General features: G+C 44.2%; 2 protein-coding genes across 2 annotated transcripts in view; both read left to right on the top strand.

Annotated features, from left to right (window-relative positions):
- Positions 1-25,376, top strand: part of LOC310791545 (uncharacterized protein) — a gene marked incomplete at both ends in the record, with an annotated part of 557,869 nt that overhangs the window by 198,516 nt on the left and 333,977 nt on the right. The gene's annotated exons all lie outside the window — the stretch shown is intronic.
- On the top strand, positions 2,082-10,122 carry LOC310790993 (synapse-associated protein 1-like; the record flags this gene model as incomplete). Its single annotated transcript, XM_083652717.1, has 9 exons — positions 2,082-2,283; positions 2,776-2,894; positions 3,535-3,601; positions 4,149-4,222; positions 4,715-4,854; positions 5,794-5,945; positions 7,971-8,020; positions 8,111-8,264; positions 9,992-10,122. 9 exons carry the CDS (start codon positions 2,082-2,084, stop codon positions 10,120-10,122), a joined length of 1,089 nt encoding a protein of 362 aa, XP_083508843.1.

Raw genomic sequence — 25,376 nt, 5'->3', positions numbered from 1 at the left:
GCCTACGAGCTACAGAGACCGACTGAACCAGGTGGTCCATGTGCCGGGTCTGAATATCCCTTCTATACCTCGGGCCCCGGCCGCGCTCGTGGTCAGATATTGATATAATTGGGGTCATATTTGGTGTGATAAGATCAGAATGTTATAACATTGTAACCTTCAAACCTGTATGTATTCATAAGACTGAACAGACATCAGGGTTATAGTTGAGATAAGCAGCCAACTTACTAAGACAATTTCAGGTTGGGGTTTGGGCTCGTGCCCATACTTGCAGTCAATGGGACGGGACGGGCCCAGAGACAGAACGGGCTCGGGTCGAGTCGGCTTGTTTTTTTGGGGGCCTGATCTAAGATCTACCGCTCAGCTCATAGAAGCTGAGGTAGTGAGTTGAATAACGTTACGGTGCTAGAAGAGGAGAAAATCCAACTGGGAGACTGTCTGCAAAGAGTAAAGAAAGATCAGGTATGTATGCCATGACTCTACACACACACACACACACACACACACACACACACACACACACACACACACACATACACACCACACACACGTGATGACAACAAAACAGAGATGCTCACAAGTTATTTTTTGCAAGTCCAAGTCAAGTCTCAAGTCTTTTGGTCACAGGTCTAAGTCAAGTCTCAAGTCTCTTAGGGATGAGTGTTCTATCATCTGCTGGATGCCATCTGGTCTGCTTAGGACACTGTGGGCACAGCTGTGAAGCGGAAAGCGCGCGGCAGAGCTGGCTGAGGACAGACGGGTCAGAACACGTGCGCGGGGTGCAGGGCCCAGGCCCGTGATGAGGAATGAGGACGATGAGCAGTGGCTGGCAACGTGTATAGAGAGGCAAAGTGACTCACTTCTCTGGTACAGCGCTGAAGCAGGAAGTGACGTTCACTTTGGCTCTCTATAGGTAGCTGACCTGGTTTTTCTTCCTCAACAGGATCACGTCTACCCGATCAATATCCTCATCTCATTGGTTATGAGCTAAGGGACATAACTGATCCTAGATCAATATCCTCATCTCATTGGTTATGAGCTAAGGGACATAACTGATCCTAGATCAATATGCTCATCTCATTGGTTATGAGCTAAGGGACATAACTGATCCTAGATCAATATGCTCATCTCATTGGTTATGAGCTAAGGGACATAACTGATCCTAGATCAATATGCTCATCTCATTGGTTATGAGCTAAGGGACATAACTGATCCTAGATCAATCTGCTCATCTCATTGGTTATGAGCTAAGGGACATAACTGATCCTAGATCAATATGCTCATCTCATTGGTTATGAGCTAAGGGACATAACTGATCCTAGATCAATATGCTCATCTCATTGGTTATGAGCTAAGGGACATAACTGATCCTAGATCAATATGCTCATCTCATTGGTTATGAGCTAAGGGACATAACTGATCCTAGATTAATATCCTCATCTCATTGGTTATGAGCTAAGGGACATAACTGATCCTAGATCAATATCCTCATCTCCTTGGTTATGAGTTAAGGGACATAACTGATCCTAGATCGCTACTCCTACTCTGAGATGCTTGATAAATATGGAGCATAATGTGGTGATGTGTTACTCCTCAGCATGTTTAATAAAGCATTTGCATAATAATGTATGTCCGCCCATTGGTGGAGATCATAATTACAGTCATCAGAATAAATTCAGGTTAAGTGCTTCCCATAGACAACCAGTGTAGTGCAATACATATGTCATCAAACAAACCGAATGATATCCATCATATCAAAGATATACAAGCCTGATTTGTTATCAGATTTTTAATCATAGTCAATATATCAATGTTGAGTCAGTCATAATGTCATTTGACATGTTAATTTGGCTAACTAAAGCCATCTTACCACCTCTGTGGTGTGTCCCCTCCCCCCCTCCTCCCTCCTCCTCCCTCCTCCCTCCCCCCTCCTCCCTCCCCCAGAGGAGCCGGCAGACTGGGAGAAGGAGCTGCAGCAGGAGCTCCAGGAGTACGAGGTGGTGAGCGAGGCCACAGACAGAGACGAGCAGTGGGACCAAGAGATCGAGAAGATGCTCCAGGCTGACAGCAGCTAGGTTGAGATGTTGAAAGGTTTTGGGTCGTGGCTGGGCTTGGAGAACCCGGCGTACCCAAAGAAGCGTGATGACACGGACAACTTAGCCGAGGAGCGAGAAGAGAAGGTGGTCCAGGCACAGAACGAGGTAAACAAACAGCAAGCAGCCCAGGAAGACGAGCCAGCAGTCCGCCAGGAAAACTCGGAGCAGCCGGGGAGAGGACTGGGCGGTAAGACTACCCTACGTGCTTCTTAATCATCTCACTTTTAGATGTGGAACTCGTCATCAGTTAGTCAGCCTTGCTGTCCTCCATAAAAATGCCAGGTGTAACCTTATATACATGAAGATAATGTAATTTGGTGGAAGCAAATATGGTATAAGTGCATTACAGTATGTTGTGACTCTTGTGAGCATGGGTGGCCCCAGTGGGAATCAAACCAACAACCATGACAGTGTTAGTAGTGCTACTGAGCTACGTTACACAACCATAGGTCCATTTAAATAAACTGCATTCTGTTCTGCGTGCTCCTCCTGTGTCGCTGTAGCAATGTTTTGATGACAGGTCTGCTACACACAAGAAACCTTTTCATCAAAGTACTGCACAAGTCAGAGTCGAGTAGCAAGTCACCAGAACAAAAAGTCAAGTCTCAAGTTTTCTCTTCATGCATCAAGTCAAGTCTCATGAAGCCCTAATCCCGTCCTCTCCCTCCTCTCTTTGAAGACTACATCTTCAGTTTTGCCACCAATGCCACCAAGAAGATATCAGAGTCTGTGGCAGGGACCGCTCAGACCATCAAGAAGAGCGTGGAGGACGGAAACATCGACGGCATCATAGACAAGGCACGCTGCTCTCTGCTTCTTGCACGGCGACATCATCAACAATTTGTATTGTCCTCATATTCACATAATATTCTTCATGAGGCAAATGGGACACGCTGATGATGTACCTTGATAAATGTAGTCTATTGTAGTGGTTTCCAAAGTCTGAGACTGTGGGCCTCCCCTCAGACAAAGCCACCCCCCCTACAGACACTCGATAATTAATTGAGCCAAGATAGCCTGATATTGCTGTAGCTTGTTTGACATACTTCAGATGACACCAAATACATAAAAATGCCTGTCATAAAGTCTGCCTGAAGGAATTATTTGTTTCTGACTCTGGGAAAGTGGGGAAAACTGTAAAATTCCCAAAACTACTGATTATCTTAACTATTTCTTTAACCAAATCACACAAATTTAGACTATTCTAGGTTTAGGTTTAGGTTCTATGTGATCTCCTTTTGAGATATTTTCTTCGCTGCCATTCACTGAGCCTCCCCTGAAACTGTCTGGAGACTCCCTGGGGAGGCCCGCCTCCCACTTTAAAAACCTCGGGTCTATTTATTGATTACATTTTTACCTCATTGATACAATATAGGTCCCTTCCTTCTTTGAGTATGTGTCTGTCTGTGTGCTGACCTGTGCGTTTGTCTGCTTCCAGACTTTCCTCGGAGACTTCCAAAAGGAACAGCAGAAGTTTGTCCAGGAAAATAAGGCCAAGAGATCAGGTGGGATGCACAGCGATTCGCCTATTTCACATCCCACCCAATTCACCCATTTTGTGCCTAAAAGGCAGGAAGTAAAACAGGTGCAAGCAAGACATTGATTAAGGTTTCCAACTTCCAATCCGTTTAGGTGTTCCAGTGCCGTGGGTCTAATTAGTGTCTAAAATACTCAACAATCTATTAAAGCTATTTAGGCTGTAAAAAAATGCTACCTTTTCTGTATAGGGGAGACTCATGGGTACCCATTAAACCCATTTTCATATCTTGAGGTGAGAGGTCAAGGGACCCCTTTGAAAAAAAATCCTCTGCCCAAATTTAGCCTTCATTTTGAGCGTTTTATTTTATTTTATTTTTTCACCTTTACATATCATCAGTGACATCGACATTGACGATGTCACTGATAATATTACCGATGTTGTACCGAAATTTGAATTTCTGGGGCCCCCGGATTTTTGTGACATCAAAGTGAGGTCACAAGCCAAAAAAGGTTGGGAACCCCCTGCCCTAATGTGTGATGAGTGAAGCTGCCTGTGCTGGCGTTTGTGCCCAGATGCAGCGGTGCCACCCTGGGTCGGCTACAACGAGGAAGAGACCATCCAGCAGCAGATCCTGGCTCTGTCTGCCGTGAGTCACGTACAGATCCTACACGATGTCAGCATGTGTTCTCTCATGTCAGTTATTACACGGCTTTGTTGAAAGCTCATCTCTGATTGGCCGATAATCGCTCTCTGTGGTCTGTTTCACACCTGATCCTATCAGTCTGCAGTTAAAAAACATCTGGTCCATGAAGCGCCACCTTGTGTCTAAAACACATTAGTCTTTAGCTGCTGCACACGGTCCTGCTGGAGCTTTTATAGGCAGAATCTTGTCAATCACATTAGCTTATAATCAGATCATTTAAAGTCAACATTTTATTTCAAATGATTCATGTCCGATATTTTCCAACTCTCTTGACTGATGCCGATACCGATATTATTATTATTAATATTTATATATATATATTTATATTTATTTATTGATTGATTGATTGATTGATTGATTGATTGATTTATATTTTGCCGATATATGGTGCATCTCTAGTAAAAAGCAAGGCACTGGTGATGTGTCTTCCTGTAGGACAAGAGGAACTTCCTGCGCGACCCCCCGGCCGGCGTGCACTTCTGCTTCGTCATGGAGGAGATGTACCCTCTGGCCACCGTCATGCTACAAGAAGACCAGCTGCTCAACCGCATGCGCTTTGACCTGGTCCCCAAACAGTCAGTAGCCGTGTGTGTGTGTATGTGTGTACGTGTGTGTGTACGTGTGTGTGTACGTGTGCGCGTGTGTGTGGTCTAATTAATGTCGCAGAGTTCCCACAGTCATGCAATACCTGGAAAACTGGAAAAGTCATGGAATTTCAATATTTTGTTGTCTAGGCCTGGAAAAGTCATGACATTTGTAAAATCATTGAATGTTTTGGAAAAGTCATTGATTTTGTTGTGTGTAATGAAATTAATTGTTATGGGTAATCTTTTTTTTTTTATAAACATTTGAATGGAAAATTCATGATTTCTTTTCCAATAGCTCCCATGCAATGTGACCGACTGCCTCTAAATCAATACCAGATTATTACTAGACTGGACAAATAAGACACACCTCATTATATTTGATTTGAGTGATTCTTGTATTTTATATTAATATTTTTATGGAAAATTCATGATTTCTTTCAATAGCTTCCATGTAATATGATGCCATGACTAAAGCACTAAAATTCCAAGTGCAAGTATGTTCTGCATATTTTAAGTCTGTTAAGCATATTTTAGACCATGGGAAAAAATACTAAAACTGAAAGTATAATAATAGCATTCATATTACAATAATCAAGAATGATAATAAAAACAACAGTAATAATACAACATTTATGCATATTAGTCCAGAATTTTATCAAAATACCTCACTCAGTTTAGGACGTAAGTACCCTAAAGCTTTATTTTTATGGCACCTTTCAAAACCCCATAGACGTAATGTAGTATTGATCAATTCTACAATTAATATGTGATCAATAAAAATCATTATAACCATCGTATCAGATGTGGACGACAGTGATTGGACGATATCTGACTCTTATTTAGAACTCAATTATTTTGGTTTCTATGTCAATGTAACCCTGGTCCGGTCCATTATGATGACTCACCTGTGTTTGTGTTTGTTTGTAGTGTGAAGGAGGAGGCGTTCTGGAGGAACTACTTCTACCGGGTGTCTCTGATCAAGCAATCGGCCCAGCTGACGGCGCTGGCAGCCCAGCAGCAGCAGAGGGAGGAGGGGGACAGGGGGGCCAGTGTCTCCCCTGAGGACGTCACCTTGACAGGTTAGAGGGAGGAGGGGGACAGAGGGGCCAGTGTCCCCTGAGGATGTCACCTTAAAGGTCCCATTCCGTGCAAAAGCTGTTTTTACTTGTAAATGCATATATACTGCTGTCATCCCTCCCTGTAATGAGTGGTCACAACCTCAGAACTGCCACAGTTGGATTTGTCCCTATCCAGCTTCCCCCTGCAGTCTCCTTCAAGCCACACCCCCTAACGCTCTGTTCCCCCAGACGGGTTAATGTGATGTCACTTAAACATACTGCGCGCGGGCTCTCTCACACAAGCTACCTGCACCATTTTGTCTATAGCCAGAAAATTAACACTTCTAGCTGGAGTGACGCCAACTGTACGTGATCCAGCAACTGCGGAGGTGCATTCGGTAAGTCTAGGCATTTTGAGATGTCCTCTTTAGCGTAGCAACCGTTAACTCATTGAGTGCCAGCCACTTTTGGAAAACGGATGCTCCCAGTGCCAGCCCTTTCAGAGCGTTTTCAGTGATAACTCAAGACCCACAGAATATTGTGTGATATTACTATGTAAACACCGAACACGCCCAAAGAACGATGAGACTCTCTTGTATCATCAGCAAAAAAAGTTTATTGATATCATTTTCCGTTCTTTAGTTATCAGCCGGAGAAGATAGGTTGATTTCACCAAAAACACACGTTTCAAACTAGAAGCTGAGATAATGAGCCTTTTGTGAAATGAAGCATTTCAAGCAAATCACTGACTCTGAAGCTAATATTTTCTGACCTGAAACATCTGAACAGTAATTTCCTTCAATAAAACAGCACCCCCACCCCCCTCAACTGCAAACTCCTCCTCCGTGGGAGTGTCTCTGGTGGCTCTGCTTGCTCTGCTGCGTGTGTCAGGCGAGTCTCTGCTGCCTGCGGATCCACGTTCGGATGGCGGCCGCTCGTCGGGGGAGTCTGGATCGGGCTCGCAGAGTTCGTCTGACGTTTCTGGGGTTTCGGTTGTGAGCTGGGATGAAGCTGCGTCCGATTCTGGGGTTTCTGCTGCGCGTTTCAAAGTGCGCTGCACCCAGAGTCTATTTTCGGAGCGCTCCGCCGTTGTGCGCCGGCTCCCAGCGTGACACCGAAAAGCCAAACCATTCTCATGAGAATGGTTTGGCTTTGGTTTTCTTTTCTGGCGGCTAATCGTGTGGAGAAACTATCGCAGCAGAGACAGAGGGGCTCAGTTGTGGGAGCGGATTGGCTGCTGTTCACAGCTAACGTTAGCTCCAGCCAGAGCAATCTGGCTCCAGCATGCATCGGTTTCCGTTTCATCACGGCTTTTTCTGCTGTTTTTCCTCACCTTTCTCAAATCTGGAGAGCACTGTCGCCACGGAGGGGCTCAATTGTGGGAGCAGATTGGCTGCTGCAGGCACAGCTAACGTTATGCTTCATGCATATCGATGCATACCGATGCGGTTTCCGTTTCATCTTCTTCTGCTGTTTTTCCTCACCTTTCTCTAATCTGGAGAGCACTGTCGCCACCTAATGGGTCCGTAAAATAGCTTATACACCTTCAACATCCCCCATATTTTCACAGGAGATGCATCAGGCTTTGATCCACGTCCCACCGTCAAAAAACGCAATTGACGTCTTTAGACGTCATTGGCACTCAATGAGTTAAGTTAGCGATAGCACGTTGCTAACGTTAGTTGTGGACACAACCTAGCGTGCTGGTCAACAGACGCTAATCTGATTGGCTCGACCTCAGCGGCCAATGGGAACTGTTAGTTCTGAATATATTATAGAAACAGACCATTCTTGGGACGCAACGAGATGAGGAAGTGACAACTCCGTCAGAACAAACGGGGTTGCTATATTTTCGACAAATTAATCCAGAATCATGTTTTATGGACCAGAGACACACGTTTTTAAGAGGTTACAGCTGCACGAATTGGGACCTTTAATATATATGTGTGTGTGTATGTATATATATATATACATACGGTATATATATATATATATATACACATATCCTAGCCACTAAATTAACAAATATATATCATTTCTTTGCAGAAAATGTTAGACCAAAAACCCCACCTGTTTCCATCAGTGACATGCAGAAGGTAAGAGTGCTATACTGTGGATGTGGTGGTTGTGTATGCTCAGTATGTATACAAGTGGCTGAGGAAGAAGCTCTCTGTTTTCAGTCCCAGCCGGCCCAGGAGGAAGAGGAGGACATGTGTTCGAGTCCCGGGGTGTCGGAGTTTGTGAGCGACGCGTTCGACTCCGCCAACATCAACCAGGACGACCTGAAGAAAGAGATGGAGCAGCTGGTGCTGGATAAGAAGGACAGCCCCTCTCCTGAAGGTCGGCTTTCTTACACTTTTGTTTCATCCTTTAGGGAACTGTGTGTCTGTTACATTTCTTAAGCTGGAAATGAGACAGATATCGTTTTGTTGTGTTGGTATTTCTGATGATTTTCTTTTCATGTTACAACATGTAAGCTGAAGAAGTAAGCTATGAACCAGGGAACCACTATCTCAACAGAAGATGGCTTTAAAAGAACACTGTGTAGGGAGGTACGGTGGTGCAGTGGTAAGCACTATCGCCTCACAGCTCGAAGGTCGGGGGTTCGATTCCCACCTGGGGACGAGGTGAACGCTGAAGGAATGCGTGCCCCGTCCGCATGTCCTCGAGTGCCCACCGCCCGGGTGGGGTCGGCAAAAGGGCCTTTCTGTGTGGAGTTTGCATGTTCTCCCCGTGCCTCCCGGGGGTTTCCTTCATATAGGAACCCCCTTTACAAAAACATGCAATATCCTGGTTGCTAGTGTGGTTCCTCCTCTGGTCGTTAAGGGCGCCTGTTCAGAGAGAGGGGAACTGGTTGGAATAGCGTGAACCTCCCACATGCTATGTCCTACCGGTGAAGCTTCCGCTGTCAGGTGAAAAGAAGCGGCTGACTGACTGCCCATGTCTCGGAGGAAGCATGGAGCCAGTCTCGGCTCTCCCCAGATCGGCAGAGGATGGAGCAGCAACCAGGATTGAGAAATCAAATGAGCACTAATGGGGGATAAAATTGGATTAAAAAAAAATCGGGGAAAAAAATAAAAGAACACTGTCAATCTATCGCCATTCAAGCTGCTGATAAAGACGATATTTTGTGCCGATGTTGCAGATTTTTCATTCCCAAAAAAATTCCAAAAATCAGAAGCACTCTTGTTTCCCACCGAATTTTATATTTGGTAGGGTGGAAAAGCCTGGGAAAGAGCATTGAGGCCAAAAATGTAATTAAATGTCTATTAATAATAATAACAACAACTCTACTACTACTACTACTACTAATACTACGGCACTCGGTAGAGCGCATCATACCTCTGCCAGCCTTTCTGTGTCGTGGTGTTACGTGAATCCGTTTAGAAGTTAGGCTCCTTTTTATGATTGCCACGCCCCCTTTTGGTCAGTGAAAGCTTACGTGAAATATGTTTATTTACATCAGGTTTCTCTGCAAATGTTTTCTTTATTTCCTCTTTGGTACTTGGGGGATTTCGGATCACACAAAAAACATTGACAGTACTTTGATTTAAATGTCATTATTTTGACGGTTATAACCGGACGTTTCTGTTTTATTCTGGCTGACTTGACGCTGCTGAACCTGTGAGCAAATCTCTTTTAGATTTAGATCTCTTGTTGATGTTGTAATGCAATTGAGTCTTCCCTGTCTTTTATTCCCGTGTGCCTTGGTATCAGAAATATAAATATAGTGTATAAAGAATAAGCAGCTATTTGGCTGCGTCTGGGTGTGGGCTAAACACTGGAGCAGCTTGTTACTGCATAGCCTCATAGTTTTTTCAATGGCTATTATGATATCCATCATATCAAAGATATACAAGCCTGATTTGATATCACATTTTTAATCATAGTCAATATATCAATGTTGTGTCAGTCATGATGTCATTTCGCATGCTAATTTGGTCAACTAAAGCCATCTTACCACCTCTGTGGTGTGTCCCCTCCCTCCCTCCTCCCTCCTCCCTCCTCCCTCCTCCCTCCTCCCTCCTCCCTCCTCCCTCCTCCCTCCTCCCTCCTCCCTCCCCCAGAGGAGCCAGCAGACTGGGAGAAGGAGCTGCAGCAGGAGCTCCAGGAGTACGAGGTGGTGAGCGAGGCCACAGACAGAGACGAGCAGTGGGACCAAGAGATCGAGAAGATGCTCCAGGCTGACAGCAGCTAGGGGGCGCTGCCTCTCCTCTGCACAGTAACTGATTTGCTGCCTCCCCCCCAATGGACGACTAGCAACCCATGCTGCACAAAGGGACTAAATATGATTCCCCTCTATATGTATATGATTACCATCTGTCGACTTGTATCCATGCTTCCATAACTCAGGGTTCCTACGCAGGTCTGGAAAGTGAATAGTTTGGGGATTTGAAAAAAAAGTCTGTGAAAAGTATGGAAAATGTTGTAGTTCAGGTCCGATACACACACAATTCTAGTTTTGATCTTGGTCTAGACCCACTTTGAATACACAGCTTGTGTTGATGTGAAGAATAATGTTCAGAGGGATGCTCTTATGAGCCAGCCACTGTCAGCATGCATTATATCAAATAGCTGCACCAACATCACATCTAGTCAAGAACATCGGCCATATGTGAAAGAAAGCATGTAGGAACCCTGCCGATCATCTCACATATTCTGATCTTTCTTCATCAGACCAGATCTAGATCTAGGTCTGCGTTAATCATATTAAACACCAGACAACATCTTCAGAGGAAAAAGTATGTGATTTTCTTTGATTGAAAATGTGTAAGGACCCTGGTAACTGATACAAGTTTGAGATATTATTATATCTTCTTGCTTTGCCCTGTTCATGAGAGCCATGTACTGAGGCGGAAAGCCGCTAGAGGGCGCTCTAGTACAAAGTGCCAGGCACTTTCTTCTGATGGGGAAGGGGGGGCTGTTTGAAATCCTAGATCCACGTCTGAGTTAAGTATCTTTCAGCTGCTGCTTGCAGGTGGTTTGTACAGTAAAGTCTGTAGTATAGTTACAGTAGAGTCAAATCTATGTCGATAAAGAGGATTGATTTGTGGCACTTTGCACAGCAGCACTTCAGACACTATTTCCCTTTCATTCTCCTTTCACATGTTTCTATTTCATTTGGACAAAGTTGGAAATGTGCGCATGTCTTTGTTCAGCTACACGGCTTGTTTCTCTGTAGCTGAAGTATTGTACATGTGTTCTCTATTTGATCTTTTCCTTCAATAAAGATTCAAATCTGTTACAAAAGCAACCAGTAGACTGTGGCTCAACTTGATACATACATGGTGGAAATAATGACTTCAGGGAGTATGAATGAAAATGAAGTTATAGGACATATATATATATATATATATATATGCCAGATGGTTTGTTCACAGAACCATGTGGGAGCTCGTCTTTGGAAACTGTGTGTGTTTAAATAATCCCTGGCAGGTGATTGGATGAACCATTTGTCTATCATCGCTCGCTTCTAGCTGTTGTCACACCTAAATCCCGCCCGCAGCTGCCTCTGGAACTTGTGATTGGTAACCAGGGTTGGGAAGTTTTAAAATGTAATCGGATACAATTAATAGTTACCTGTCAAAAATTAATCAGTAATCCAATTATCACAATATAAAAGTAATGTAACTGATTATTTTACTTTTTGATTAGTTTTGAACAAATGTCCTCCTGCATTTGACTACTGGAGATCCTCAAGAAAAACCCCAACATCAACAACAACAAAAAAAAAAACAGCTTTGCTAATCTTGTCTTATCTGTTTCTCAATAATAATATAATATAATATATATTAATATAATAATCGTGTTTACATCTTTGGATTACAGAGCATCATTTTCTTAGAAACCCAGTCATTTATTTCTTGGCTGCACTCACTGGTCATTTCTAAGAAAGCCAAGTGTTTTTAGGTGTTATTTATTTTGCACCTTAACATATCAAACATAAAGTAGAAAATAAAAGAGTCAATATTTACAGTGCACAGCGAATTGGATCAATAAATCCACAATAAATCCAATCTACAATACATGTAATCAGTTACTTTCCCAGCCCTGATGCGTCACCAGGCTCTCTCAGAGGGGAGAGCATAGGGGGAGAGAGAGAGCCTGGCAGTTACTGAGGCAGGAAGACAGAAGAAGACCCGCCCCCGTCTTCCGGTGGCCTGTGTGCTGCAGTGTTTTTTCCGCCCAGAGCCGGAAACACTCGGAGCGACGTTTTGAACATCATCATCCAGCCCTGCTGCCACGACACTTCTCTATACAGGCTGAGGCGGAGCAAAGTAACTGTTGACAGTGGAAGTAAAGTGTGTCGCAGTTCAACTCAGAGTCACACCGACACCATTTTGAGAGAGCAGAGAGAAGACGCAGGGTGAGTGTTAATACTACATTATTATTCCTATGATTATTTTATTCAGGGATGAAACTAGTCACCTTTAAGTGACAGTCACCTTCTCGAACTTGTGCTGCTAAGTAAGTGAATGGTTTCTGAGTGGTTTAGTGTCTCTGCCCTGGCTGATATCTGTCACCTTTTTCCACTGTCTGAGTTCACATCTGTTGATTGTAAAAGTGTCTGAGTCAGTTTGTTACTGATCGCAGGTGTTTTACTGCGTTCACCTGCCTCTTTTCCTCTCTCTCAAAGTAACGCTCATAGAAAAGATGTAACAGTGAGATAATGGCGTCAGTAAAACAAACAGGGAAGTTGATGTGGGCGGTGGCTCTGTACTTCACAGAAGACCGACATGACGCAGTTTATTAAACCGTTAAATTAACCCAGTTTTATTCCATCTGTGTGTCTGAGACTCTGCGAGATGAGCATCTTTCAGTCACATGACTCCTCATAAAGAGAGAAACGGCTTGTTGACTTTCTGCAGACAGATCAGGACTTCAGAGCGATGTGGGAACATCGACATATATATTTAATATAGCTCAATGGGTGGTAAACTAATCTGCTTCATATTAGGCCTACAGAGGGCGCTACTAACTAAGATGACATGCGTCGACTTGCCTACAGAGCAGACTGCTGTGTTGCGTTTGAGTCATCCGCCTCTCGTCTCTGAGGGCGGGTTCACCGGGCTGATTTCTCATAAGCCAGCAGTGTTTCACTGAAATCTGTAACCACCGTGTGTGACCACAGAGGGGCGCTGTTGCACATGTTCTGCACATTTAGGCACCTGACAGTATTCACCCGACACTACAGACAGACGAGGATCTGCTTGAAAATGAAGTCATTCAAGACAAGTGTTGATAAAAAAGAAATAATGAATGAAGCTTGTGTGTGTGTTGCTGTATATTTGGAGGTGGGAGAAGTCTCCCGCTAGTGTTGATGTCCAGTGTGACTGTGATGGCAGAGTTTGTTTGTTTATTTGCTGCGTCGCGTGTAACGTAGACGAGGCGCACACACACACCATCTCAGTGGCCTTGTGGTCTGAGTGTCCGCCCTGAGACTGGGAGGTCGTGAGTTTGATCCCCGGTCGAGTCGTACCAAAGACTATAAAAATGGGACCCATTTGCCTCCCTGCTTGGCACTCAGCAATCAAAGGGTTGGAATTGGGGGGTTAGATCAGTGGTTCCCAACCTTTTTTGTGCCGTGTACCCCTTGAGCTGTTTTGCCATGCCAAGTGTACCCCCTGACAGCGTGTTGATGATTCTCCCAAATTTGTTCCATTAATCTCATTCAACTTTTACTATCCAACACAACTGATTATTAAATTAAAACAATATTAAATTAAAATCATTTTGAATGACTCCCCTTTAATACAAATAGCTATACACTTATTGAGAATGAACAAAATATTATATATAGCCTATATAGAGATAGATATATTCAGACTCACACAGTAACAGTTTCAACTATTTTTATTTAGTCACTTGGCACCTTTAAAAAGACACCTGAGCTAGTTTGTCTTTCATAAGCTTTGACAGTTCTGGGGGCAGCTGTTACCAGGCAAAATATCACACATAAGATAAGTAGATCCAAAAAGCAAAAGTTCAAATCAGTGCACATCACACCAAAATAGCACACAGAAATAGCACACATATTAGATCAAAAAGGCAAAAGTCCAGTGCACATTTCCCAGATCAGGATATTCCCTTTCAACCTCACAGCAAAACACTGCCAAGAATGAAGACAACTGAATATTAAACTAAAATAATTTGAATGACAAAACTCTTATGATTCAGTCATTTGGCAGCTTTAATGAGACACCTGAGCTTGTTTGTCTTTCATAAGCTTTGATAGTTCTGGGGGCAGTGTGGCAACAGCTGTTGTTACCAGACTGTTCTCCACATTCAGTCTGTTCCTCTGCTTGTTTTTGATGTGGGTCAGAGCTGAGAAGGTCACCTCACACATATAAGTAGATCCAAAATGCAAAAAGTTCATTCAGTGCACATTTCCCCAGCTCAGGATATTCCCTTTCAACATCACACCAAAACTCTGTCAATGACTTTTCAGCATGTGCCATCTTCAGCCCACGATCAGAGGACATGTCCACCAGATCTTCCTGCAATCTTGCAGGGAGGCTGCTGCTGCTTTCACTCACAGTGAGAGGGTTCCTCACCCAGTCCACTTTTTCTGACTTTGCTTCAATGTCATCAAAGTACTGGTTGAAATCAGTGTTGAGTTTGGACAGATGTGCTTTCACCATTTTCACCACAGGACGCTTGTGAACATCAGTGGTGGTAAGATGGGCATCAAGCAGTGGGAAACGGCTGACATCTCCACCCTCACATTTCCTCTCCCATAATTTCACCTTATTTATGAATCCATTCACTTTGTCATACATGTTAAGGATATGTGAGTCCTTGCCTTGAAGTGATAGGTTGAGGTCATTCAGCTTGGTGAACACATCAGCATGATATGCCAGACGGGCAACCCACTCGTCATCCTCAAATAACGCCACAAGGGGATGCAGGTGCTCTGTGAGGAAAACAGACGCCTCCGCTCGGAGCTCATACAGCCTCAGTAGCATCTTTCCACGAGACAGCCAGCGGACGTCTGTGTGAAGCAGGAGCTGGTCGTGGTCTGCCCCGCTGTCTTGACAGAGAGTTTGAAACAGCCTGTGGTTCATTGGCCTGGACTGAATGAAATGAATCACCTTCACTGCATCATCCATAACAGCACTTAACTCGGGGCTCATCCTCTTGCTTGCTAGAGCTTCCCGGTGGATAATGCAGTGCATCCATTTTATTTCGGGGTTTACCGTCATCACACGCCCAAGCAGTCCTTTGATTTTCCCCGTCATTGCAGCTGCGCCATCGGTACAGATATGACTGCAAGATTTCACGGAAAGAACGTTTATTTCGGGGTCACTTAATGGTGAGATTCCCTCTCGTTTCCCAATGGGGTGGTGTGTTTCAATCAACACTGTGTGAATTACAACGAGCGCACCTAGACACACACACACACACACACACACACACACACACACACGCGCGCACACGCGCACACGCACACGCGCACACACACACACACACACACACACACACACACACACACACACACACACACACACACACACACACACACACACACACACACACACACACACACAGTACTACCCTGGTAAGTTAGTGTCACCTTATTTTCTTCAAACAACATGTCTAATTAAAAACAGTGTATTAACTCTTTGCTCACCAGAGTATTTTTTTAAGTTGCCACTGAGTCGCCAGAATTTGTGATCATATTCACTCATCTTTCAAGACCCACTGAATATTTTGTACTATGAATATGCTTCTGTTTTCACACACACACACACACACACACACACACACACACACTAGTGCTGCACGATTAATTGAATCGCAATCGCAATCGCGATGTCAGCACGTGCGATTACATAACCGCAAAATGGTGCGATTATATATAAAATAAAATAAAAAAGTCTGTGTGTGTAAAGGTAAAGGTAAAGTCCCACACAATGTGTGAAATTGGTTCTCCGCATTCCACCCATCCCCTGGGGGAGCGGTGAGCGGCAGCAGTGCCGCGCTCGGGAATCATTTGGTGATCATATGATTCCCGAGCGCGGCGCTGCTTTTATATATAATCGCACCCTTTTGCGGTTATGTAATCGCACGTGCTGACATCGCGATTGCGATTGCGATTCAATTAATCGTGCAGCACTAGTGTGTGTGTGTGTGTGTGTGTGTGTGTGTGTGTGTGTGTGTGTGTGTGTGTGTGTGTGTGTGTGAAAACAGAAGCATATTCATAGAACAAAATATTCTGTGGGTCTTGAAAGATGAGTGAATATGATCACAAATTCTGGCGACTCAGTGGCAACTTAAAAAATACTCTGGTGAGCAAAGAGTTAATACACTGTTTTTAATTAGACATGTTGTTTGAAGAAAATAAGGTGACACTAACTTACCAGGGTAGTACTGTGTGTGTGTGTGTGTGTGTGTGTGTGTGTGTGTGTGTGTGTGTGTGTGTGTGTGTGTGTGTGTGTGTGTGTGTGTGTGTGTGTGTGTGTGTGTGACACGACAGAATAGTTGACCTGTTAGTTAAAGACATAAGGTGTTGTTGTGACATAGACACATTTTTAGGCTGTGGACCAATGTTACTATTGCACTACTAACCCTACTATCCTAACCCTACTATTGCAGGGCTGTCAAACGATTAATTTTCTTAATCGCGATTAATTAAATAATTAACTATAATTAATCACGATTAATCGCATCTTTGTATCGCATGTATAAATGCTATATTTTGCATTGCAAAGCATTTTTAATTAGATATTAATCATTATTACCAGTGTGTCGTGATTTGGAATCAAATTAATGCAAATAAATGTACTTTGTGATCTTGAATTTTAGATTTATTTTCAATTCAATAGAAGTGCAATGTAGACAGGAGGTCACAAAATGTCTACAAAATGCATCTTGAATAGAAAATAAATGCACAATAATTGTAAACACTCCAGAACCGATACTTCCGGCGGCGGCGCTGTGGAGCAGTCGAAACCCAAAATGACACAGCCGAAGAAGGCTGTATCTGAGCTAAAAACTTGAATAATGTGAATAATGGCTCGGTATTGGAAACTGTGTATTGATAACGTGTATATCGCGTGAAGCCATTGGAGCCGACCTCCCAGTGGTTAGAGGACCCGCGCATCCGAGACTCTGAAGGAAGAATGAGTGACGAGTCTCGTGCTAACTAGCTGGCTGCTAGCTGGCTAGCTACTTTTAGGTGATCGCTCGCCTCAAACTCGATACTTCGGTGATATTTTAATTCCGTTTTACACAAGGCGCAAACTACGGCTCTTGACTTATCCACTGTGCCATTTGGGAAGTAAAACGAGCCATTTAAAAGCGTATTGCTGTGGTTCTCTTCCATGCCTCCTGCACAAGCAGGAGACAGGAAACCGAACGGCTTGACTACAAGTACGGGTGCGCGAAGGGACAAAATAGCGGCATGCGATTAACGCGATAAAAAAAAATAACGCGTTATGATCGGCGCGCGTTATGATCGGCGCGCGTTAACACGCGATTAACGCGTTAACGCTGACAGCCCTAGTTACTATTGAACTTTTTTTGGAGACTGGGCTGCAGGGCCCGAAATTAGAGCCCGCCACCCGCCAATGGCGGGCATTTTTCAGCTTTGGCGAGTGACATAAAAGGGCTGTCCGCCACGTGGCGGGTAACAAAATAGTCGTGTAAAATAATTAAAACTGCGGTGTGTTTTGGTCTTACGACAGTCGCCTTTATTGCAGCATGCAAACTCTCCTTGCGCGTCCTCTCCGGCCTCATTTTTGGCTTGTTTACGAACGTCACATCCGCTACTCTTCTGTGCTGACTGCCTGGCCATGGCCATCTGCATTCTGCAGCGCCTGCTTGCACTGCAGGGAGCTAACGTTACGCCGGTCCGCCTGCTATACTGTAGCTAACGTTAGCTTGATTTAACGTTAAATGGGTTACAATGTGGAACCATGTCGAGGGAGTAACCCGGCCGCTAAAAAGAAAACCCACCGCGGCTTTCTCCGACGAAAAGGATGAAGTGGCAGCGAGAGCTGGACTATCTAACAAAATAAAGTTTCGAGAGGAGTGGAAGTTTGGGGATAGCGGTGTTTCAAGAGACTGGCTACAGTATGATGCTGGTGCTGTAGTGATGAGTTGTTCCGTGTGCCACAAGTATGCCAAAAAGAAAAATAGAAACAACACGTTTGTCATCGGTAGTAAATCAATGAAGCTGGAAGCCGTTCGTGACCATGAACAGAGCCAGTGTCATATTTGGCTGCAAAGAGGAGAAGTAGAGAGAGGGTGAGGAGTCGAGGAGTTATGTTTACAAAACCTTCAAATTTACTTCTGTTCTGTTAAATCCTGCAAAGAGGGTAGAGAGTGAGGAGTCTGATGATGTTTAACATTAGGTTACAATTTAAGCTCAAGATTGACTTGACATGTATTGATTAATCAATCATCAATCAATATATTAAAATAATTTGCTTCAAATTTTACTCTGGCCTCTTATTTAAGTGTGTATTCTTCAACGTAATACCTTATCTACTTGAAATGTACTGAAGAAAATGTATATATATATGGATATGTGACACAAAAATGTGTTTTTTTTTTTTGGCCGGTAACAAATATGCTTGGCGGGTAGATTTTTTCCATCTACCCGCCACTGGCCGGTGGGTCAAAAAGTTAATTTCGGGCCCTGCTGGGCTGACATATTCTGGTTTTCAGACAAGTAAAATGACACGATTGGGTTGCAGCTTCATAATCGGGGAGATTAAACTATCCCATGTGGTTTTCGCTGTGTCGTATTTCTAAAAATAATGTATTTTATAGCTCTATAGTCACGTGTGTTGAATGTTTTGACACAGACCTGCTTGCACTTGTTGGCACTGCGTCTGCGACTCTGTTCTCATGCTTTGAAGTGCAGCAGCCATGCTGTCATGTTAAAATAGTTGTGAAATAACGTAACCAAAACATACAGAAATATGTGAATGTCTTCCTTTAATGTGGATCCAAAGGATCACTGGGTCAGAATGTTGAAACACACATTTGCAATATTTGCAAAGATCTCGGTTTCTAATCTTGCAGGACAAACACTGCAGACTGTACCCCACTGCACTGTGTGTGTGTGTGTGTGTCTGTGTGTCTGTGTGTGTGTGTGTGTGTGTGTGTGTGTGTGTGTGTGTGTGTGTGTGTGTGTGTGTGCGTGTGTATGTGTGTGTTTGTGTCTAGGTGCGCTTGTTGTAATTCACGCAGTGTCGATTGAAACACAGCACCCCATTGGGAAACGAGAGGGAATCTCACCATTAAAGGTCCCAATTCGTGCAGCTGTAACCTCTTAAAAACGTGTGTCTCTGGTCCATAAAACATGATTCTGGATTAATTTGTCGAAAATATAGCAACCCCGTTTGTTGTGACGGAGTTGTCCCTTCCTCATCTCGTCGCTTCCCAAGAATGGTCTGTTTCTATAATATATTCAGAACTAACAGTTCCTATTGGCCGCTGAGGGAGAGCCCGCCCCAGGCTCCCAGCGGCCAATCAGATTAGCGTCTGTGGACCAGCACGCTAGGTTGTGTCCACAACTAACGTTAGCAACGAGCTATTGCTAACTTAACGGTTGCTACGCTAAAGAGGACATCTCAAAATGCCTAGACTTACCGAATGCACCTCCGCAGTTGCTGGATCACGTACAGTTGGCGTCGCTCCAGCTAGAAGTGTTAATTTTGTGGCTATAGACAAAATGGTGCAGGTAGCTTGAGGACCATCGTGACGTCCCGATACCCCGTCTGGGGAACAGAGCGTTAGGGGGCGTGGCTTGAAGGAGACTGCAGGGGGAAGCTGGATAGGGACAAATCCAACTGTGGCAGTTCTGAGCTTGTGACCACTCATTACAGGGAGGGCTGACAGCAGTATATATGCATTTACAAGTAAAAACAGCTTTTGCACGGAATGGGACCTTTAAGTGACCCCGAAATAAGCGTTCTTTCCGTGAACATTATGACTGACTGACTGACTGACTGACTGAATGACTGACTGACTGACTGACTGAATGACTGACTGACTGACTGACTGACTGACTGACTCACCCTAAAGAGCCGTCTCTTGACCATGCTCTGTGCACGTGGTAAAAATCAGCCCTACTCATGAGGTGTGTGTGTGTGTGTGTGTGTGTGTGTGTGTTTCTCCTCTCAGAAGATGAGTGGTCATGTGGAGGAAGAAGTTGGAGCAGAGCCTCCTGACAGCTCTCTGTCTGTGGAGGAGTTTCTACTCTTCAGTCCTCAACATGGACCCTCAGACACAAAGTAAGATGACTGTTACTCTCTAAACATTACTACTGTAATGTCATATGGTGCAACACCTTTCCTAGTCACTACAAGAAACTTGAAAGTCTGCAAAAGAAAATAATATGAGCCATGTCATGGTCGGGGTTTAACGCACCCACACGCCCTCTGTTCCATCGCTATGGTCTCCTGAGGCTTGCCGATTTTCATCTTCACCAAAATGCTTGCTTGATGTATCAAGTTGTGTATAATATGAATTTCAGACTGGCTGAGCTCATTCCAGTCTGCTGTCCCCTGCACACTCATAATACTAGAAATAAACATATTGGGCTCTATCTTCCCAAAAGCGGTAATTTAGCGTTTGCGCTCGTTTAACGCCGTGCGCAATGCAAGTTGTGGGCAGACACAAGCGCATGCCTGCGATAATTGTACTGGGCATTGGCTGCCACACGCCAAAGCAGGCGTTTCAGCGCTAAAATGTGGGATAGATGGCATTATGCTATCATCAGCAGCGCGCAATTACTTTGCGCTAAGAGCTTTGAAAAGGACCTCTTACGCCTCAAATACCTCTCTGCGCTGGGTGCGCTGCACGGAGATTACGGCTGCGCTCCCAGCGCAGAGAGGTATTTGCGCCGTGGAAAGTTTTATCACATCGCAAAGAGGGAAATTAATTGAGAAAACTTGTTGGACAATGGACATAGGCTATTTACCTTCATAAGCCGGAGGGTCGTTGGCACCACAGACGATCTGTCAATAAGCTCTCTCTGTCCTCGCACGAGTGAGTACACTATTACGCATGGAGAGAATTACAGCATATTGCATGCCTCGGCGAGGCAACCTCGCGCAAACAACCATTGCGAGACGGGAATCTGATTGGTTTTGATTGACGTAATGCCCAGCCTTGCCTGGCCACGCCTGTGAATAATTCTGGTATTAACTCATTGAGTGCCAATGACGTCGATCGGCGTCAAAGCGAATAGTAACGTAGAGTGCCAATGACGTCGATTGGCGTCAAATGCGTTTTTTGACGGTGGGACGTGGATCAAAGCCTCCTGCATCTCCTGTAAAATATTGTAGCTATTGAAGGTGTATAACCTATTTTACGGACCAATTAGGTGGCGACAGTGCTCTCCAGATTAGAGAAAGTTGAGGAAAAACAGCAGAAAAAGCCCCGTGATGAAAGAGAAACCGATGCATGAGCCAGAGCGGCACAGATTGCTCTGGCTGGAGTTAACGTTAGCTGCGAACAGCAGCCAATCCGCTCCCACAACTGAGCCCCTCTGTCTCTGCTGCATAGTTTCTCCACACGATTAGCCACCAGAAAATAAAACCAAAGCCAAACCATTCTCATGAGAATGGTTTGGCTTTTCAGTGTCGCGCTGGGAGCCGGCGCACAAGGCTGAGCGCTCCGAAAATAGACTGGGTGCAGCGCACTTTGAAACGCGCAGCAGAAAGCCTATAATCGGACGCAGCTTCATCCCAGCTCACAACCGAAACCCCAGAAACGCAGCCGAACTCAGCGAGCCCCATCCAGACTCCCCCGACGAGCGGCCGCCATCCGAACGTGGATCCGCAGGCAGCAGAGCCTGCCATAGCAGGCAGCAGAGACTCGCCTGACACACGCAGCAGCCAGCAGAGCGAGCAGAGCCACCAGAGACACTCCCACGGAGGAGGAGTTTGGAGTTGAGGGGGGTGGGGGTGGTGTTTTATTGAAGGAAATTACTGTTCAGATGTTTCAGGTCAGAAAATATTAGCTTCAGAGTCAGTGATTTGCTTGAAATGCTTAATTTCACAAAAGGCTCAATATCTCAGCTTCTAGATGGAAACGTCTGTTTTTGCTGAAATCAACCTATCTTCTCCGGCTGATAACTAAAGAACGAAAAATGATATCAATAATTTTTTTTGCTGATGATAGAAGAGAGTCTCATCGTTCTTTGGGCGTGTTCGGTGTTTACATAGTAATATCACACAATATTCTGTGGGCCTCGAGAAATCACTGAAAACGCTCTGAAACTCTGGCACTGGGAGCGTCCGTTCTCCAAAAGTGGCTGGCACTCAATGAGTTAAGACCGCCCAAATCCCGTTTGCGCATGCATTTTGGGGCACAGATGATTTTGGCACAGCTCTAATTTGCGTCTGCGACAGGTGCCATGAACGTTTCCGCATCCCGGCCGAGAATTGCATCCCCAACATATTTCGGGGCTGTTTTAACATAGAAATCAGGGAGGTCACGTCTACCAGACGAATATATGACTTTGAAACAGTTACATTTCTGTATAAATCATTACAAGTAAGCTCCCGTGAGGTGGGGATGCTTTTCTTCTTGCTGGGCGGGGGAGCAAAACTCGGCAGAACACCTGGCAGACGGCGCAAGGCGGACTGCTATCTTCCCATGCCTTAAGGCACGCGCAAACTGGTGCGCAAGCGCAATTAGGGGATAGCCCCTATCGGAAGATATAGCCCCTTATCTTTGGTTAAAAAAAAAAAGCTTAAATGTAGCAGCTTAAGTATTACATGCAGGGGCTCGCAGATCTGGAATGAGCTCAATGACAGTACGAAAATGTTGAAATCCATCTCCACCTTTAAGAAAGCTCTGAAAGAAAAACTGCTTGAATCCTGCTTGTAATGAGTATCTACACCCCTCTGATAATGGAACTCTGTCATTGTATTATGTATTATGTGGTATGTATGTATGTTCTATGTGTTGTATTAAGCATCATGTGATACGTGTGTTTTACGTATGTATGTTTGTCCATTGATACCTGTAGGCCAGGGATACTCAACTTGCTTTGCCCGGGGGCCACTTTCGTGAAATGATAGAAGGCCAGGGGCCAGTTAATAAACAATCAATATACATTCTTCTGTAGCGGATTGTAGGTTTTTGGGGTGTCAGCCGGAGTTTAGTCTGACAATGTTGTGCACACCGGATAGTTCGTTAGGTTAAGTACTAGGGATGCACGATATATCGGCAATCATATCGGTATCGGCCGATGTTAGTCATTTTTTAACATATCGGTCATATCGGTATCGGTCAGATGTTGCAATGTTAATATCGGTTATCATTATCAGCCAAATTCTTCACATTGATATGAAATAATACAGTAAATCTATGATTTATGGGCTTTTCCAAAGGCTTTGCAAATAAAGAAATGCATAACTTTTTCAAATTCAGTGTTAACACGTTCACTGCCAATGACGTGTTGATACGTCAAAAAAAATCCAACGGTTGACTGCCAATGATGTGTTGATACGTCAAAAAAAAAAAAAAAAATTTTTGACGGTGGGACGTTGATCTAACCCTTTTACATCTCTTATATAAATATTGAAGCCACCGAACGTGTACAACCCATTCCACCGACCCACTAAGTGGCGACAGTGCTCTCCATTCTAGAAAAAGCCGAGCCAAAACTGCAGGGGAACGCGCGATGAAACCATTCTCATACTGTAAAATGGATTGGCGAAAACGCTTTCGCTTTCGCGCTGATTGCTGGCGGTGGGGGATTGCAAATTTGCATAATAGATTATGGGTGCAACACACTTTGAAACACGCAGCATAAATAAGACCAGAATCGCAAAAGAAACCCCGTTTCTTGGGGTTTCTCAACCGAAACCCCAAGAAACGAGCGAGCCCATCCTCGCCCAGCGGCCGCCAGCAGACAGGAGCAGCAGCAGCAGCAGCAGCAGCAGCAGAAACGAGCTTGTGACACGCCCGCTGCAGCAAAGAAGAACACACACGGAGGGAGGAGTTTGAAGTAGAGGGGGGTTTCCTGCTGTTATGGAGGAAATTACTGTTCAAAACTATTGTTTAGATGTCTGACGTCTTACTGATGCCAAAAATGAATGGTTAAAGTGACTGTTCTATCGAATTTCACAAAAAGCTATTTATCTCAGCTTAAATTTTCAGACGCTGAAACCATGCTGTATTCAAGTGCTAATGCCTACATAACTACTAACTTTACAAACTAACTCTTTTAGACAGAGAAAGCACACATTCTATTAGTTCTTTTGAGATATTTTGTGTTCACAAAATCTTAGCAGAAAAGAATCCTTGGGTCTTGAAAGATGAGCCAGAATCCTCAAAAAAACCCTCTGGCAGAAGCTACCTACAGTAAAAAAAAAATGGCTGGCAGTGAATGTGTTAACATGTGTTTTTCAGTATGTACAAAATGTGATGATCATAAAAATGTGGTTTTATACAGATCATATCGACATCGGTAAATATCGGTTATCGGCCATAACAGCAATGTTAATATCGGTTATCGGCATCGGCCAAAATTTTCATATCGGTGCATCCCTATTAAGTACATACATACTGTAAGTGCCTGGGTAGCGAGCAGACCGCGGTATTTGACAATTTAGCAGCTAAATCATAGATTATTGAAAGATATTCCATATTCCAGACTGAAATGCTATAACAGAAGTGGAGTATTGGCCAGAATGACATGAACATTTGGACACTTAGGCCATGTTCACATTACAGGCAAATCCGATTTGCTGATAAAGTCATTACCGTAAATTCCGGACTATAAGCCGCGGCTTTTTTCCCGTTTTTTGGCCTTTTTTGGCCCCTGCGGCTTATATAACGGTGCGGCTTGTCTATGGATTTTTTCAAAAAAAAAAAAAAAAAATCTCTCTTTTTTAGCACTCTTTCTAACTATAAATCCACTTCTGTTTTAATTTCCTCTCTTGCCCTCTTTTAACAACATAACATAACATAACATAACACAACACAGGTAAGCAGAAAGAAAAAGACGAAGCAATCACCGCCATGAATGAGGAAATGACTCACCTGCTGGAGGCTGGAGATACACGGCTTGGGCTAAACTTTTACTCCGTGAAACACTATCGATTAAGTCCGACATCGCTCAGAGGTTTGAGCAGCTTGAAAACAAGTTTGAAAACGTGCAGAAGTCCATCCACTCACTCACTAAACAAAATAAGGCAACCGTGAACAGAGTTTCTAATGCGGAAAAGCGCATCAGCGCACTGGAGGACAAAAACAACACAGTGAGTCCGAAAGTGGATAAAATGCAAAAACAAATCGAAACCCTGCACACGCAGGTTGATGACTTAATCAGCAGGAGTAAAAGAAATAACATTCGCCTGATCAATGTAAAAGAGGGAGCTGAGATTGGTGACATGGACGCTTTCGTGGCAAAATCCTGTGTTACATCCTGGACCTGAAGGAAGGCGAGAAACCACCAGAGGTGGACAGGGCACACCGGGC

Source organism: Poromitra crassiceps, assembly GCF_964638095.1.
Source record: "Poromitra crassiceps genome assembly, chromosome: 16".
Lineage (NCBI taxonomy): Eukaryota > Metazoa > Chordata > Actinopteri > Beryciformes > Melamphaidae > Poromitra > Poromitra crassiceps.
Note: the sequence above shows the minus strand (reverse complement) of the source record. Positions and strands in the feature narration are given on the sequence as shown.